The sequence below is a fragment of the Eutrigla gurnardus genome (genome assembly GCF_963514095.1).
Source record: "Eutrigla gurnardus genome assembly, chromosome: 24".
In the NCBI taxonomy this organism is placed as follows: Eukaryota; Metazoa; Chordata; class Actinopteri; order Perciformes; family Triglidae; genus Eutrigla; species Eutrigla gurnardus.
Window position 1 is genome coordinate 9,309,665 of NC_139935.1, and position 17,181 is coordinate 9,326,845.

At 41.5% G+C, this 17,181-nt stretch overlaps 2 protein-coding genes and 1 long non-coding RNA gene across 4 annotated transcripts in view; 2 read left to right on the top strand and 1 right to left on the bottom strand.

The window, feature by feature from the left end:
* The window catches only part of LOC311010055 (scavenger receptor cysteine-rich domain-containing protein DMBT1-like), a gene marked incomplete at both ends in the record, with an annotated part of 528,569 nt that overhangs the window by 409,104 nt on the left and 102,284 nt on the right, over positions 1-17,181 (bottom strand). The gene's annotated exons all lie outside the window — the stretch shown is intronic.
* On the top strand, positions 808-1,689 carry LOC311009884. The gene is made up of 3 exons (XR_014596705.1): positions 808-1,004; positions 1,159-1,245; positions 1,599-1,689. It is a non-coding gene; the product is annotated as an uncharacterized lncRNA (long non-coding RNA).
* On the top strand, positions 3,051-5,501 carry LOC311010100 (uncharacterized protein). Of its 2 annotated transcripts, XM_084004606.1 has the most exons (4): positions 3,057-3,186; positions 3,709-3,773; positions 4,091-4,185; positions 5,328-5,501. In XM_084004606.1, the coding sequence occupies exons 1-4, from the start codon at positions 3,118-3,120 to the stop codon at positions 5,441-5,443; spliced, it is 345 nt and encodes a 114-aa protein (XP_083860732.1). In that variant the 5' UTR covers positions 3,057-3,117; the 3' UTR covers positions 5,444-5,501. The 2 variants fall into 2 exon arrangements, 1 of the variants encoding a protein (XP_083860732.1); XR_014596731.1 differs by lacking the exon at positions 4,091-4,185 and having other exon boundaries at positions 3,051-3,186.

Below are 17,181 nucleotides of genomic sequence, written 5' to 3' on the forward strand. Positions count from 1 at the left end.
AAAACTATTTTTAACTATTTTATTTCCACTGTTACACGCTATGAAAATGCATTTAATCTTTACAAAGTATCTACAGTAAATACTATAACTGCCCTTTGTGAAAGTTTGCCCTGTAACAGAGAACAACTATGAAGTTCTTGTAAATTTGCCCTGCAATTAGTCTTGAAGGCACTGACAGCATGTGTAAAGAGCCTGCTCATTGGTGCTGAGCAGCTCTGAGCAGGCATTTCACGCCTGCAAGTCAGTGCTATGGGAAGCAAATTTTAAAGATTTTTCGAGTAGCCAAACCTGGGCGTATGTCTGTCATTGGCGGCTTCCTTAAACAGTAAGAAGCGTAGAATTTTTTTTTTTTTTACAGAATTTAGCTAGAGCAAACGGTTTATTTTCTGCAAATCATTTGCCCATTCACTCAAGTTAAAAATATTGAACTCGAGCGAATGACTCGCGCAAATGCCGCAAGTAAAAACAAATACTCCAGCAGGCAAACTTGAGCGAGTAGAGCGGAGCGAATATTTTTCTCGCATCCGGTGTGAACGCAGGGCGATGAGCAATGTTGATGAAATCTCATGAAATTATCCTGTCTTCTCCGGCCTGTTTAGACATGTTGCGCTTGACGCTTGTGAGAATCTGACGATTACGCCAGTGTTTCCCGTTTTTGGATAGGACAAATGGTTTGTAAATGCCAGTCATTTAAAAATAAGTGCTATTTTGATCCCGCCGGTGGGATTTGGGATTCAGAGGGTTTACATTTTTTGATTGATTTTTGAATAAAAACATCGATTTAAAAATTGTAAAGCAAAAAATCATGATACTTATGTGAATCGATTTTTTTCTCCCACCCCTAGTTTTCAGTATACATTCTGTGCATATATAACATGCAGCATGTTTCTGTCTTCATGTCCAACATGTGCTCCTGTTGGTGTTATATACAGTAGGACACGGAGGGTACTCCTCTTCTTTATCACCTGTGATACCATTTCCTGAAACTTCAACTCCCAGACAAGGTAATATAATCAATTTGTTAAAAATTAGCAATTGCCATACATAGTGTAAACACCTTATGTGTTGCTATTGTGGGAATATTGTCCATTGAGAGCATGATGAGCATTCTAAGCATGTTCCTGTCTTCCTGTCACATGTGTTCCCTGGGTGTTACAGGGAAATCCAGATCAAGAAGAGAGCGCTCCGAGTCCCGTCACAGGAATGATTCATCTGCCACCAGAGGACAGCCAAGATCTGGACAAGGTAAGATTGATCAGTTATAATATCAATGCTTAATGCAGTTATGATACTGCAACTTTAAATCAGAACTAATTTTAATCCTGTACTTTTCTATGAAAGTTACATTATAGTAACATAATTGATCTAGTTAAAGTAATAGCTGTATACAATGAAAATTTCACAGTTATGAGTAGTTTTTAGTGCGCATGACTGGATCACCCATCTACTGCAGCCACAATCAAAGCAAGTTGACTGACCCAATATGGCTGTCTATGAGTTGTGTATGCGCGTAGTGATCCACCCCCTTGGCCTATGTACTATGGGCATTCTAAGCATGTTCCTGACTTCCTGTCACATGTGTTCCCTGGGTGTTGCAGGCAAATCCAGATCAAGAAGAGAGCGCTCCAAGTCCCGTCACGAGAGTGATTCATCTGCCACCAGAGGACAGCCAAGATCTGGACAAGGTAAGATTGATCAGTTATAATCTCAACATAACACAAGGAAGATCTATGTGTGGGCATATTATTATCAACCCTATTAACAAACAGTGCAGTATTATCTCACCTGAATTTGTTATTACTCTCTGAACAAATGTAGAACTGCCTCAGACACCAAGGACCCCTTCGGATCCATTTCCAATGTCCATAGCCAGTAAGTAATTTGTCTATAACTGTGCTATAGTAGATATACATGAAGCTACTGTCTGTGTATTTAGCTGCATACTGCAGGCCGAGACCAATGTTTCCACTACGTTCATTTAGCAGTGGCGGGCCGCCATTCCTTAATCCTCACCGCCGCACCTTCAGATTTCTTTTCTTTTGTTTTTATTGTCACAAATACACCACCGCGGCATGTCTCCACCTTCAGCAGAGTGCTGCTGGGTTGGGTACTCGCGAGTACTAAGGTAAACAACAGACAACTATCTCATGGTTTCTGCTACATGTAACTGATCGTGGCACCGACTTTGCAAAATAAAAGCATCAATAAGGAAGCAGGTTATTACAGCCCATACGTTTAACACCACATGTCCGCCACGTCTTAATAAAATCCTAGCAGAAACACTGGAGACAGTAGAATGAAACATTTGTGGACACAAATATAGAGTTAACTTTTATGGTCTGAGCCATTAAAAGTTAATATGCACAAAAGAATCCATTCCCGCAAGCTGTTCCATAGACCAGTAATTCCCAACCTTTCCTAATTCATGGCCAAATGTTTGGGACAAAGTCGGTGAGAGTCACATCATTTGTGCCATTACATTAACTTATTTTAAGTTAACTTGCTTGGTTTGTCTTAGACATTATTCCATCTTTGTTCTGAAAAGTGCATGCACAGACTATCCTGGGTTAGTTTGAGTTTGGATTATTTTGTACTGATCAGTTTAGTTTTAGTAAGAATTAGTTATTTGATCATATAAAATCAGTGTGTCACAGCATTATTGACAACTGTAACAGCTGCTCTCAAACCTCTGCCAGATGTTATTTTGATATTTTGACATCACTTTTACAATGTTAGTAGGCGGAGGCATGTTGTCCAGTCTTGATACAGCGTGTTTGAACAAATTGCTAATGCTCACTGTGTTCTTAAAGTGACAGACATGAGGTGTGGAGTGATTGAATTGCAGGCTTCATGGATGTTTGTGTTAAAATTAATTAAATTAAATTAATTAAAATAAATGCATTTTACAAAGTTGAGGATACTTGATTGATCTTGATCTGGATTTGAGAAAACTAGCTGGCACTAGTTTTCTCAGATGGAATTAACACTCTTTTCAAATGTCATTCTACTATTTTAGAGTTCCAGAAATGTGTCCTGAAAAAGTTGGTGGAGATATTGCAGGAGGTTAAACGAATTGGGGGGGCTGACCCCATTGCGTCAACCTACCACATCACAAGGATGGAGAGTATGGAAGAGGTGGACGCCATGGAGGACAAAATAAAAAACGATGACGAACGACAAGTTCTGGTAAAATAAAATTTTAAGATGTTTGACATCATGTGTGGTAGACCAGAGGTGGGCAACCATGTCTTTTTGATCTAGTACTAGATCTGAATAGATCTCTGGATGATCTGAAAAACCCAGACAAGGACATCTGTCTTAAATTTCAAAACCAATTAGTTGCCATATTTAATAATAATTACTTGATGCGGCCAGGATGACCTATCATTATCAAACAAATGCAGCACATAGCTGATCTTTATTTAAAAGTAGGATGTTAAAATATCGACCATACCATGTCTCCATTATCACCTGTAATTACTCAGCCTTAGTAGTGTTGGTGATTTTCACTCTTGTCTGCTCTGATTGCAATAATAGATCTGTACAGCCTCAGAAAAGGGCACGGTAGACCCCCAAAAGGTTGTCCACCACTCTGCCTGCTGGTGCAACCCACTTCCAGTCATTATACTAAATTTTATAAATTCTGGCATGCAAGGTGCTGTAAATGTATTAATATATTGAAAATATATTTACTCCTTTTCTCTGTAGATTACCCAGTTGAGCCAAGTGGGTGGCAAAAACACCAGAGATTGCACCATGAAGATCATGGACAGGTATTGTTGGGTATATAAAAACAAACCACACATTAGAATCACAAGCAGTCATTTTTTCAGTTCAGATTCTGACAGTGATGCCTGTTGCATGACTCCTCGTGTCCTTGTCACCTCTTCTCATTTTTGCTGTGATCTACAACTCTATATGTCCTTCCTCCCTCATCTCTCTCTGCACTTCTTTTTTCCTCCCTATCTCCATCTCCCTCCCTCAACATATCTATCCCTTCCTACCTCCTTCCATCCATTTCTCCTTCACCATCTCTCTCCTCCCTTAAAAAATAGACTAACTGTAGACACCTCATATGCTCATCTTTCAGATTGATGACCAACAATATCATGGCCATGTTTAATATGAAGGGCCAAGGGACCAAGAGGGCCTTCAAGCCAACACAGCTGTACCATGTTGTGATTGGTATGCACAAATTATATTTTTAGGTTGACCTTTCTGTCAATAAAGTTGTGATTTTGACTGGCCATGAGCTCCATGAACAGTTTAGTGCACAACTCAAATAAATGGCAAACACTTGTTGAGTGTTCAGTACAGTGGTTTGGGAAAACTAAACAGATAAGATTATATACTGTCACAGGTTTCCCACGCATCCTGGAAAACATGGTAAATCTGGTAAATGGAAAAACATGGAAAATTTAAAAAACAGTTAAATGTCCTGGAAAAACTTGATTTGCCTTGTTTTTTTATCCTTCCTTTGCCTCTCTATGCAAACAGGTTAGAAGGTTTGCACATGCATGTCTGTTGCCATGCTGTCTTGGTGGGTAACATTGACTACATTTACAGTCAGTATTCGGGTTAAGGTCAATATTTCGGTTTCTGAAAAATTTTGAATAACCCGTTGATACCCACATAATATTCAAGAGGTAATATTATCTTCCTTGCTCCAAAAGTGTGGTTTGGGTTTTTGCCATGTTTACAAGTAGTTCCTGGACTCAAAAGTCTAAGATTCCTTGTGAATAGAGCATGCACACAACACAAATTAATATTCCTTTCTATGGGGATATCCCGATTGGCGTATACATGACCAAATATTGGGGTTAGAAAAGTAGTAACCCAGTGGTCATATTGCATATTCTGTTTTTTCAAAAGGGTTGTTTACATGGCCGTCCGCAACTGGGTTATTGCTAATATTCCGGTTAAGAAAGGGTTATCTGTCTGCATGTAAACATAACCAATGAAACACAGCAATCTAGTTGGCGCAGCTCCCCATGTGATTCTACCAGCCAATCAGTTTTACATGTCTGATGGCAGTAATCCACCCCTTCTGCCATTCTGCATCTTTCAGGATTCAATCTTCTTTGTTTGTCTCATCCTGGGGCACTACAGATGTCCACCATGTTCACTCACAGTACAGCTAGGGAAGAGACAAGTTCACTGTTAGCAATTTTACACTTCTCCAAAGAATGAATGGGAGGTAGCTGAAAATGTCCTGGAAAATGGTTTCAAGCTAATTTAATTAAATTTAAATAAATTAATTAATTAATTAAAATATTAATTGTCTTATCAATTGTGTTGGTAAAACATGTTTTTCTTTGTCATTGCAGCTGCAGTTAAAACTTGGGACAAGAAGGCGACGGAGCACGATGTTTCAAACGCGGTTGCTGACCATCTCAAACATGCTCCTGGGCGCTCGGGTGGTGGCGGCTACAAGGCCAAATGAGCCAATTGGGCTGACTTTTTTTTTTGTTTTTTGTTTTTTTGCATGCTGTTCCTGCTTTGTTATGGGGTAGTATTTTGTTAATAAATGTTTGAATTGTTTATTTGGGTTTAGTGTCTAATTTTTAAAACAAGTTTAGACCGTCTGTGTCTTTTAGACGACCTGAAAATGACGACTTACCTTTCACTTTTCAACCAAATATAGACCATACAGAGACGTCTCTGCAGAGACGTCTTTTAGACGACCTGAAGAGACGGCTTTTCAACTTTCACTTTTCAACCAAATATAGACCATACAGAGACGTCCCTGCAGAGACGTCTTTTAGACGACCTGAAGAGACGGCTTTTCAACTTTCACTTTTCAACCAAATATAGACCATACAGGGACGTCTCTGCAGAGACGTCTTTTAGACGACCTGAAGAGACGGCTTTTCAACTTTCACTTTTCAACCAAATATAGACCATACAGGGACGTCTCTGCAGAGACCTCTTTTAGACGACCTGAAAAGACGGCTTTTCACCTTTCACTTTTCAACTAATTCCAAACGTCATTTAGACGTAAGTCGGAGACGTCATTTTAACGTCTTTTCAACGTGGTTGTGCTGGTTGGGAAAACTCTAAGATGCGCAGCCCAAAATACTGCCTGTAAATAGACGAATTGTCGGGCCTCATGCCCTCAGACCTGGGTGAAAAGCACTTGGACCTCACGCAAACACCGGGCAGCCCACGGCCACATGAACGCACAATTACGCACCGCGAACCCGAACCTCTGCTCCGTCCGTAGACCCGTAAACCCTCGGACGCGTTGCGGGGGATTCCCTCCTGGCACCACCAGTCTCCGTTTGTTCGGTCCCGGTTCTCAGCTCCAGCGGGAGCTATCTTGGTCTCCACAGACGATTGTTCGCGTTCTGCCCTTTGAGCATCCCTCTCGCGCAATTCTTCCTCTGTATATTCAGGCTCGTACAGGTACGGTTGGGTTTGGGTGGGAAAAAACTCTTCAAAAGTTTCAGTATATTCTCCAAAAGTGGCCATTTCTGTGAGATTGAAGAAACTAGCACTGCAGGCTACTGGGCGTCTGTAGCAACAACAGCAGGTAAACAAACTATTATAGAACCGGTAACTTACCATAGCCTACTAGGAAGTATGACACGCTGCTGCTGCTGAGACATAAATCCTTAAAAATGCAAGGTTGGTTTTATTTCAAACATTCTATCAACACATTTGTACATCGATAGTCTGCCGTTACAATGGATTTGCCTCGGGTGCACTGTGGAGTGGGCAAGACTGTTTGGCTGTCTGTGTGGAGTTTGCATGTTCTCCCCGTGTAAGTGTGGGTTCTCTCCGGGTCCCCCGGCTTCCTCCACTGGGGGTAGGTTAATTGATGACTCTAAATTGCCCGTAGGTGTGAATGTGAGTGTGAATGGTTGTCTGTCTCTACATGTCAGCCCTGCGATAGACTGGCGACCTGTCCAGGGTGTACCCTGCCTTTGCCCAATGACAGCTGGGATCGGCTCCAGCCCCCCCGCGACCCTGAATACAGGATAAGCGGTAGACAATGGATGGATGGATGTAGAGTTAAAGACCTCTTTAATCCAAACTAATATTGAATTCATGTGTTTTATTGAACCAGAGAGATTCGTGTCTCACAAACACAACCAGAATCTTATAAATCCAACCAAGTGTTTGCATTATTCTCTGATCAATTGTCAGCATGATGTCATAGACGACACCCGTTGGTCAATCAGAGGAGATGAACGGTGAATCAATCATCTCATCTCATCCTGGAAGAAGATCCATTTGTGCTCTTCTGTCCTGGTTTCTTTTCCACTCTCATCCTCGGCAACCTCAATGACTGTGTTGGTTCTCCTCGTTGTGTTTGTTCCCCTCGGCTTCTGTCCTCCTCTCATCCTCGCTTCTCTCGTATCTGCCAGACACCGAGCTCGGAGTCGGCCGAGGCAAGAGACGAAAGCACGAAGACGCAGAAGCAACTATGGCCGTGGTGAAGAGATCCTCCGTCATCCATAAGCACGGGGGAAAGAGAAACCGTGGAGCCAAAATGGAAGCTGTTGGATGTTGGATTTAGTGCAAATCCAGTCATAGAAAGCTTCTTGTGTTGTGGTTTATTTGGGGTTTTTCCTTCACAGCTTGTATGCAAAGGTTTAGTACGAGTCCATGTGTTGAGTTAAAGATGATCTTGTCTCTGTGTGTAAGTTGTGACTGTAGTTTGCCTCATATGCACTGTAAATTGTGATTTTGACTGTTTGTTAACTTGACATATTATCCTATGTCAGTAGGACAAATGATAACTGAGGTTGTTATAATAACATGAAATTACTTGTTGAAAACGTCTCAACTACAAAATAAATGCTCAATTGAAAATCCAGGTCCAACTGAATTAGTAATGTATGTCAACTTGACTGTAGTCACGTTGTTTGTGACTTGCAATGCATTATGGGTAGCCGCTGGCCGTCGATACATGTGCTCCGTCCCTTCCATCCCCCTTGTCGGACGACATTTTGTTTCAGCGTGGACACTATTTTAACATCTCCTTTACTGAGAAGCCCCTGACTGCAGACCCGCACATGTATCCCTGACTGCAGACCCGCAGACCTCAATGTGGGCGGAGTAAAATGTTTAACCCCGCCCACGGCCTCATTTACAGTTTTTTTCAGTCGCTAACAAGCGTTTGTCCAACCAGTTGTCACATTTTCAAAACTCTAAACACAATAAGCATAGCATCGGTCTTCTGTGGCCATACCATTCACACATTTCATGTCGTTTTCACACAATAAGCAGTCAGTGAACACATTTCCACAATGCTTACATTTTCTCAACAGACAAGCTATACCTCCCAACAAAATTATGGATTGTTTTTGTATTATTTACGAATGTTAACACGCAACATCCCACAATAGCAAAGACAATATTCCAAACCTTAGATACAGTATCAAAACCTCTGCTTCTGCAATGATATCAGTTCAAAAACAATATATCAGCTGATAATAAACAAACAATTGAATAAATGACACAAAGCTGATTTATGTTGGGTAAATTGGGCCAACCACAGCTGATTCCAGGCTGGTTTAGACTCAGTGGCAGGAGTTATTTTTTTATATTACATTGACACTTATACAGTAAAAGGAGGACTTTGAGGAGTGATGTTTTTGGAAACAGAAACAGAAAAAGACAAACTTTTTATCTGGGCTTTTTGCTGTTTTGTTCAGAATGCTCTTGTGTGTTTCATGGATATTTTGTTGTAAGCAATACTGGAAAACTTTTTCTGTCTATCGTACTGTAAACAGTATTTTTACTTTACCTCCTGTAGTAAACAGTAAAGGGAAAAAAACTGATTTGCTTTTTACTGGAATGCTTTTGAATGTGAACTGTTAGTGCCATTTTCTATTTTCTGTAATTTGGTACAAGATCTGGATATTATATTATTTATATTTATATTTAGTAATTTCCCTTCAATAATTACTTAGTGTATTTTATAGTTTTGCATTTTAGTTGTGCATATGTTAGATGTGCTAATATTGTTTTGATTTATAATGGAACGCATACAGAGCTGTGACGTAGGAGCTCGGGCAGCCAGAGAGACGGAAAACTGTGTGTATTGAACCTTTTTGGTGAACATTGAGTAAAAGACGGAGCGAACACACTGTTTTCTACCGTCGTTCAAATACAAACACGTGTAGAGACTCGTTATTTCCGTCTAGAGTGGTTAAATGTTTACGAAATACTTACCGAACACATTAAGGGAACTTTAGCCACTACATGAACATTACATGTGGACATACAGTTCCCAACCAAGAAATGTAGTGTAAAAACGGTGGATTGCATGTTTTGCATGCAAATACCTGTAAAACTGAAACATAAAAGTCTATGCAGTTTTTGCAATGTCAACAATAGCCAGTATTTTGAAAGCTGGTATACTTTGATTGACTGCATACTTGTGAAGTGAAATTCTCGAATGGGGCGCTACTCTGTGAGCGACTCGCGGCGTGCTGCTCCCGTAATTTCCATGTTTTTGGAGTTGTTTTGTGTTTTCTGAGAGTCCTTAAGTGCGGTATTTACCGACAGCAAGTATGACTACTACGCTCAAGTACTTAGCGAGTTTGTGTGTCCTGATCGCCTTTCTGGAACCAGTATTTGCGATCTGTATCACACCGGCAAACTCCATGACACGCCATGGAGGGAGGCTCACCTACTCACGGGAGGCTCTGCTGGATCTGCGGCCTGCCTCGCTGGATCTACAAGTAACACCTTCTTGCCTGAATGGGATTCCTCAGCATCTACAGAGGAATCATTACATCAAGCGCATTCGTAGGAAAAGGGGATCCAGAGGAGGAATACGGAACAGAATGAGGAGACGAGGTAGGAGGCTGCCACTACCTGCAATAACTCTCCAATGTGCGATCATTACGCAACAAAATAACTGAACTTTCCGCACTCATCAAACTTGACTCAGACTACCGTCAAACCAGCCTCTTCTGCTTCACGGAGACATGGTTGTCAGAAGAAATAACCGATGTCGATATAGATGGATTTAAGATCATTCGTTTTGACAGAGACACTAGGATGACGCGGAAGTCGATTGGGGGCGGGCTCTGTATGGCTGTCAACACAAAGTGGGCTGTCAACTTCACTGTAAGAGAGACTGAATGCAGTGAACACCATGAAATCATGACCGTGTCGTTCAGGCCTCACTACCTTCCCCGTGAATTTACACAAATTACAGCCATCCTAGTGTATGTCCCTGGACCTGATTTCACATTTGCAGCGGAGCGCATTGCTGACTGCTACAACAGAGCTGTCAATCAGAGCAGCGATCAGCCTGTCCTCCTGCTAGGGGACTTTAACAGATGCGATGTCACCACACTGCTTCCAAACTTGGAGCAGTATGTCACCACACCTACCAGACTTGACAGAACGCTGGATCTGTGCTTCGGTAACATACCGGGAGCTTATGTCGCAAAGCCCCGCCCACCACTCGGTCGCTCCGACCACAATGTCATTCTGCTGCTTCCAAAATACAGACAAAAACTAAAAACAGAAGACATACAAACAAAAACTGTTCAAGTCTGGAAAAATGACTCTGTTGATGCATTAAGGGGCTGCATGGAGATCACAGACTGGGAAATATTTTTCCAAAGCTATGAGGGAGACCTTAATCTGCTGACAGACTCTATCACCTCCTATTTGTCCTTCTGTGTGGACACTGTTATTCCAACAAAACAGGTCAAGCTGTACCCGAACAACAAGCCTTGGGTTACCAAGGACCTGAAACAGTGTCTTAACAACAAAAAGGTGGCATTCCTACAGGGAGACAAAAACAGAGTGAAAGAGTGCAACAGTGAATTGAGCCTTCTCAATACGTCTTCTCAATAAGACCAGGCTGGCCAAACTCCACTATAAGAACAAAGTGGAGGAAAAATTCACCACTGGCAATGCAAGGGAGGCATGGCAGGGACTAAACACCATGATGGGCAGAGCCCAGAAACCGGCCCTCATCCAATGCTCTGACCCTGCCACCTTTGCAGAGCAGCTCAACACATACTATAGCAGGTTCAACATGCCACACCCCCAGAATGACTGGACCCTCAACAGCAATTCATCAATCACAGTGGATAAAGGGAAGGTCACATCCATGCTGGGCCGCATCAACCCTCACAAAGCCTCTGGCCCGGACAGGCTCAGGGGCAAGGTGCTGAGGGAATGCTCAGCTCAGCTGGGTGATGTAATCACTCGACTATTCCAGCATCTCCTGGACTCCAGCTGTGTCCCACGGATGTGGAAGGAGTCCACGCTTATACCGGTGCCGAAGAGAGCCAACGCCAGGGAGATGAAAGACTTCAGACCGGTGGCCCTCACATCTATTCTCTCTAAGTGTATGGAGAGGGTGGTGTGTGATCACCTCACTTCTATGGTGGTGGACAAGCTTGACCCGCTTCAGTTTGCCTATAAGGCAAAGCGGGGGGTGGAGGATGCCTGTTTGACTCTCCTGGACACCGTTTGCAGACAGCTGGACTCCCCACACTCCCACACACGGATTTTATTCATGGACTTTTCTTCCGCTTTTAACACAGTCAACCCGGCCACCCTCTGCAACCGCCTTCTGGATCTACAAGTCCACCCATCACTCATCCTGTGGATAAAAGACTTCCTGCAGGACCGGTCCCAGCACGTGGTGGTAAATGGCTTTAAATCCAAGAACGTGATTTTAAACACCGGTGTCCCCCAGGGTTGTGTTTTATCACCAATTTTATTTTCCATCTACACAAACAACATAACAAACAACAACAGTGACATTCCCCTTTTTAAGTATGCAGATGACATGGCTCTGGTGGCCGACATCAAGGATCACTCCTCTCTGGCTGCCTACTATCAGCAGGTCAACGCCCTGATGCAGTGGATCAAAGAGAGCTCTTTGGAGCTCAACATCTCCAAGACCAAGGAGCTGTGTTGTGGGGGGAGGCAAACATCTTCCCCCCAACCTCTCTTTGAACCTCTGAGGCTGAATGGGCAGACAGTGGAGCAGGTAGAGGCCTTTAGATACCTGGGCACAGATATGGACACCCACCTTTCCTTCTCCCAGCACACAGACTCTGTGTACAAAAAGGCACAGCAACGCCTGTTCCTGCTGAGGAAACTCAGGAGCTTTGATGTCAAACAGGACATTTTAACAGCTGTCTATAAATCACTCATAGAATCTGTACTCACGTTCAACATCACATCCTGGTTCACCCTCACCTCTGTCAAAAACAAATCAAAGCTTTCCCGGATCGTCAATCAAGGAAGCAAAATAACTGGCAAAACTCAAACTCAATTATCAGTACTCCATAGCCAGGCAGTTAAAAGGAAAGCCCACCTCATTACACAGGATCCCACCCACCCCCTGCACAAGTCCTTCCAAATTCTGCCATCAGGCCGCCGGTATAGAGTACCCCTATCTAAGAAAAACATACACAAAAACTCATTCATACCCATTGCCATAAACAGCTTAAATAAACAATGAACAATGGACAAAGGAACCCTGACGCACTGTCACTTTACACTTTACACATACCCACAGCTTTTATTTAGTTATTTTTACAGTTTTTAATATTTATACTTGTTTTAAGATCTATACACACTGTGTGTGCTCTCAGAGATCAACGTTGTTGTATGAATGCCTATCAGTACATTTTCATGTTTGTATGTCGAGCCACGTCAACGATGATTTTCTGTTACGACAGACAATAAAGTTTTCTGAATCTGAATCTGAATCTGAAAACAAGTGTTATTCTTTGACAGAATAATTTCATTTTGAGTCAGATTTCCAGTGTTTTGGTAAAGTTAGTGTGTGCAGAGAAAGATGTGTTCTATTTTGAAATGAAGAGTTAGTATATATTTAACAAAATGTGTTTTTGAGAAGAAAATGATCCATATGGCAAATTGTGTTTTGTAGGAGTGAGTCTGTGTTAAGAGTTTCGAAAAAGTATCTGAAGTATGGGTAAGCGCTTGTTAGCGATTGAAAAAAACTGTAATACGGTGTCCGAGGAAGGACAAGAAGTGATAAACCGGCGCGCAGATTGTTGAGTGCGCAGAGCGCATACCACATACGCAGCGGAACCTGGTTCGATTCCCGGCCAGCAACACTTTGCTGCATGTCACATCTCCTCTCTCCCCCATTTCAAAACATCTATCCACTGTCTAAATAGAGGCGCTTATGCCTAAAAAAGAAACCATAATGAATGTACCTTAATCATTCATTAAATGATGAAAAAAGTAATATATTTTAATTTGTGTTTATCATAATCAAATGTAACCTGAGATACTTTCTTAAAAAATTAAAGGGATCAGTCATTTTTATTTATTGAACAACAAATTATTTAACAACAAACAACAAACAAACATTAACATAAAACAAAAAGGCAAACAGTAAAAATGTTAATGAAATACTGTAGTGATTAATGATGATCATAATGACAAAGATGATAATGATGTTCATTATAATAATAATGACAATAATGATATTAATGATGATACTGAAATATAATAATGATGATAATAATACTAATAACACCAATAATTATAACAATAACAACAACAGCAATAATAAAAAATAACACTAAGATCTATAACAATCATCATAATAATAATTGATGGACTGCGTCCTGTCCAGGGTTTACCCTGCCTTCGCTTAATGACAGCTGGGATCGGCTCCACCCTGCAACCCTGAATACAGGATAAGCGGTAGACAATGGATGGATGGATGGATGGATAATCATTATTTTGTGGGTGGGTTAGGGGTTGGGGTGGACATGTCTGGTTCTGAGGTATGGATCGTATAATATCTGTCTTAGAGGAACATGGCATTGATTTTCAAATTTTCCTCATCCACACGAAGTTTGAAGAACGTCTCCATATCCTCCTGGTGTTGAAAGGTGATGACAAAATCCTCCTTTACGTTATCCAATTGTCCTTCTAGGACGTCCTCAAGTGCCTTTATCTGATTGGCAGGGTCCATTTGGAGAACTGCAGGCTCCATCACCTGCCCACGGAGTAAATGCTGGTGTGTGTTGATGATCCAGCTCATTGCTCTGTGAATGTCGTTGAGGATTGCGTGCTGAACCTGGTTAAAAGACCCACGTTGAAATCAGAAATAAATCCAACATGCAGTCATAACTGCAGTTAAATCACAGCCACTTCATATTTGTAATTTTTTAAGAGGAGAACTGGGCCTAAGAGGAGAACTGGGCCAAGTCATGACTAATATTAAAAAATAAAAAATATGCATTTTCTTTTACAATTACAACACATAGGTGAAGTTCAGTGTTCAGAATAAGTAATTTTTTCATTATCATTTGCACTTCTTTACTGACCGAAAGGTTCTTGGAAGCATCGCCATCCAGTCTTCCAATACCTTGGTCCAAGGTAACATCACAGTCCTTAATGGATACACAAAAGCATGAGTGATTGTGTAGGTTTTAATGGTGTGTAACATGTTTGTGTGCAATAAACTTCTAGTACTACCTTTGTGCCTCACTGAGGCATGGCCCTTAATGTGGTTGTCCATTTGATATTTAGAGGATGCACTGTACTTGCAAAACGGACATGGTCACTGCTTTTTGTGGACTTGGAGGGGTCATCCCCACGTATCACGGTAATGTGTCTCTATACGTAAAAAAAATGATTACATGATTACAAAATCACAAAACACCAACATTATTTTTTTCTTGTGCTCTGATTAGTCTCATTAACTTACAGTGCATATACCACCGAATGCACTCTGATATTAGTATCACGTTAGTTTAAATATAACATTAGCTCATGTGCAGCTAATTCACATAACCTAATGATACACCTAAAATTAAATGAGCAATATCATAAAAGTCACACTTACTTCCATTATTTATCATACCAAAGCGGCAGTCAGAAGCGTGGAAGGAGACCGGAGGAATATATCAGACCTCACTGCGAACCCGCAGCAGCATGTCTCCTCTGACGGCGGTGTCAAATGTTGGGGAGTGGGCAGGGTTAAACGTTTAACTCCGCCCACATTGAGGTCTGCGGGTCTGCAGTCAGGGGCTTCTCTCTTTTTTTCCACCAAGGGAGTTCAGCGCAGCTTGGCCTCCTCACAGACAACAGGGTGCAGTAACGTGTTTTCAACACTCATTCACCCCGTAACATTTAGAGGGGCGCTGTTTAACACATCATGAAACGCTCAATAATTACTGAAGGGAGACGAGGAGGAGACGACAGACACATCACAGAGGGATTACGGAAACTGTTAAAAAAGTGATTTTATTAAATGATGGTTATATTCTGAAAAAACGGAGGAAGCCTGGCTTCCCTTGGCCTCTGCAAGGAAACACCACTGATTAGATTAGAAAATCAGGAAATGATCCATTCGCCAGTGTGCACTTTGATACTGGGAGTGAGTTTGAATTGAATTTATTATACAACCATACAGTAGAATGTCTTGATATTTTCTATAATAACATTCAGGATCACTCAACAAGAATCCATTGAAAATATTAGCAAACCTCTTAAGGAATAAGTTTAATTAATTTATGAATATGAGGAAATTATATGATTGTCAGTATGCACTTGAGAGAGATTTGGAGGTGACTTTATTATAAAACCATCCAGTAAAATGACTTGATATTTGCTATGTAACTGCTAGTCACAGTCACTCTGAACAAAGATCTATTGAAGAAATTAGCAAACCCATCATTTTCCTCATGTTTAACCGTTGCACCTGATATAAAAACTGCTTTCAACACCATTTAAGCAACTTCGGGCACCCGTACCGTAAGTACAGGAATAGATGCGCAACAGATTTCGGCGGCTGGCGTGACCGCAGTGAGCCACGGCCCCCAGCCCGACTGGAGGGGTATCAACATCCGTGAGGATGTCATGCGGGGTTTGTAAGATAAGGAAGACAACAATCATTGTTCATTTTAACGAAGTCACTTATTAATATGGCAATTTCTTGCATCACAGAGCGTGTTTGCTGTAGCTCATCTGCAACGTTGTTGATGGCGGTGATTGTGTCTCAATTGTGTCTTGCTGAAGTTGCAGGACGGCATCAGTGAGCACCCGACCGCTTGATGTGCCATGCGCCCAGGGTGCACTGCTGCTTTGCGCCGACTTGGAAGCTGTGCCGTCCTCACGTCACCCTCCCTTATAAAGGGAACATTGCGTACAGCTTGCCTGTTTTATAAATCAGATTTTTTTTTTTTTGGCGCACACAAACTTTGGCTTTTGGGCGTACGTACACTTTTAGTAAGGATCCTACTGACAGTTTTATAAATGAGGCCCCAGGTCTGTGCCACGGTCAAGTCCTGAAGTGCGCGAGGGCTCGCTCACGGACATTTTGAGCCCACTACTTTCGATGCTGACTTTACCTGAGTGAATTACCCACAGTTCATAGCGTTGCAACGTGAAACGTGGGGTTACCAGGGGAAGTCAGAGGAATTACAATGTGTGGAATATTACATTTACACAGATATATTAACATTAAAGATTTAAGGAGCATAAACCACTTGAAATCATAGACATAAATCAGACGGGTGTGTAGAGGTGGATACACAGGTGGAATGAGACGCACACATATTTGTTTCTTTATGGGGTGAAGGAAAGGTAATGGTACATGCCAATTAGGGAAACCTACACCCTTGCCTCTCAGCCAGATGAACCACCAAAGTGGTTCCACCCCAAAGCTTCAAATAAGTACGCTAGGGACCCCTAGTGGTGAATGAAATAATGAAGAAAGTCAAAGAGTTTCCAGTCAACCTAACATGAGATGTTTGCTTCATGTGCCGATCCAACATCAAATCATTTGAGAATTAAAGTCATCTTGGTGATACATGTGTGTGAGTGTGCCTTTCATAAATAGTGCTGAACGCAAGGTAGAAAATAAGTCATTCGGTAAAATTCAAACCTGGATTTGAACCATCAACACTTTGATAATGTGTCTTATTCCTTAGCCACTACACCACCATTGTCTATTTGTAACATGAGATAGTAGTAATACTTATAATAATGATATATAATAATAATCATTTTTAATATAAGTAATGGATCCATGAAGGTGGGTCAATGCAACTCATATGATAATAACAATAATTATAATAAACAGGACACTACAGGGAGTCGAACCCCATCTCAGTAAACTGAAAGTATCTCCACCGCTGTCTTTTTATATTATTATCACCATTATATATTCAAATCACATTGCATCAATCGGTTGAAAAG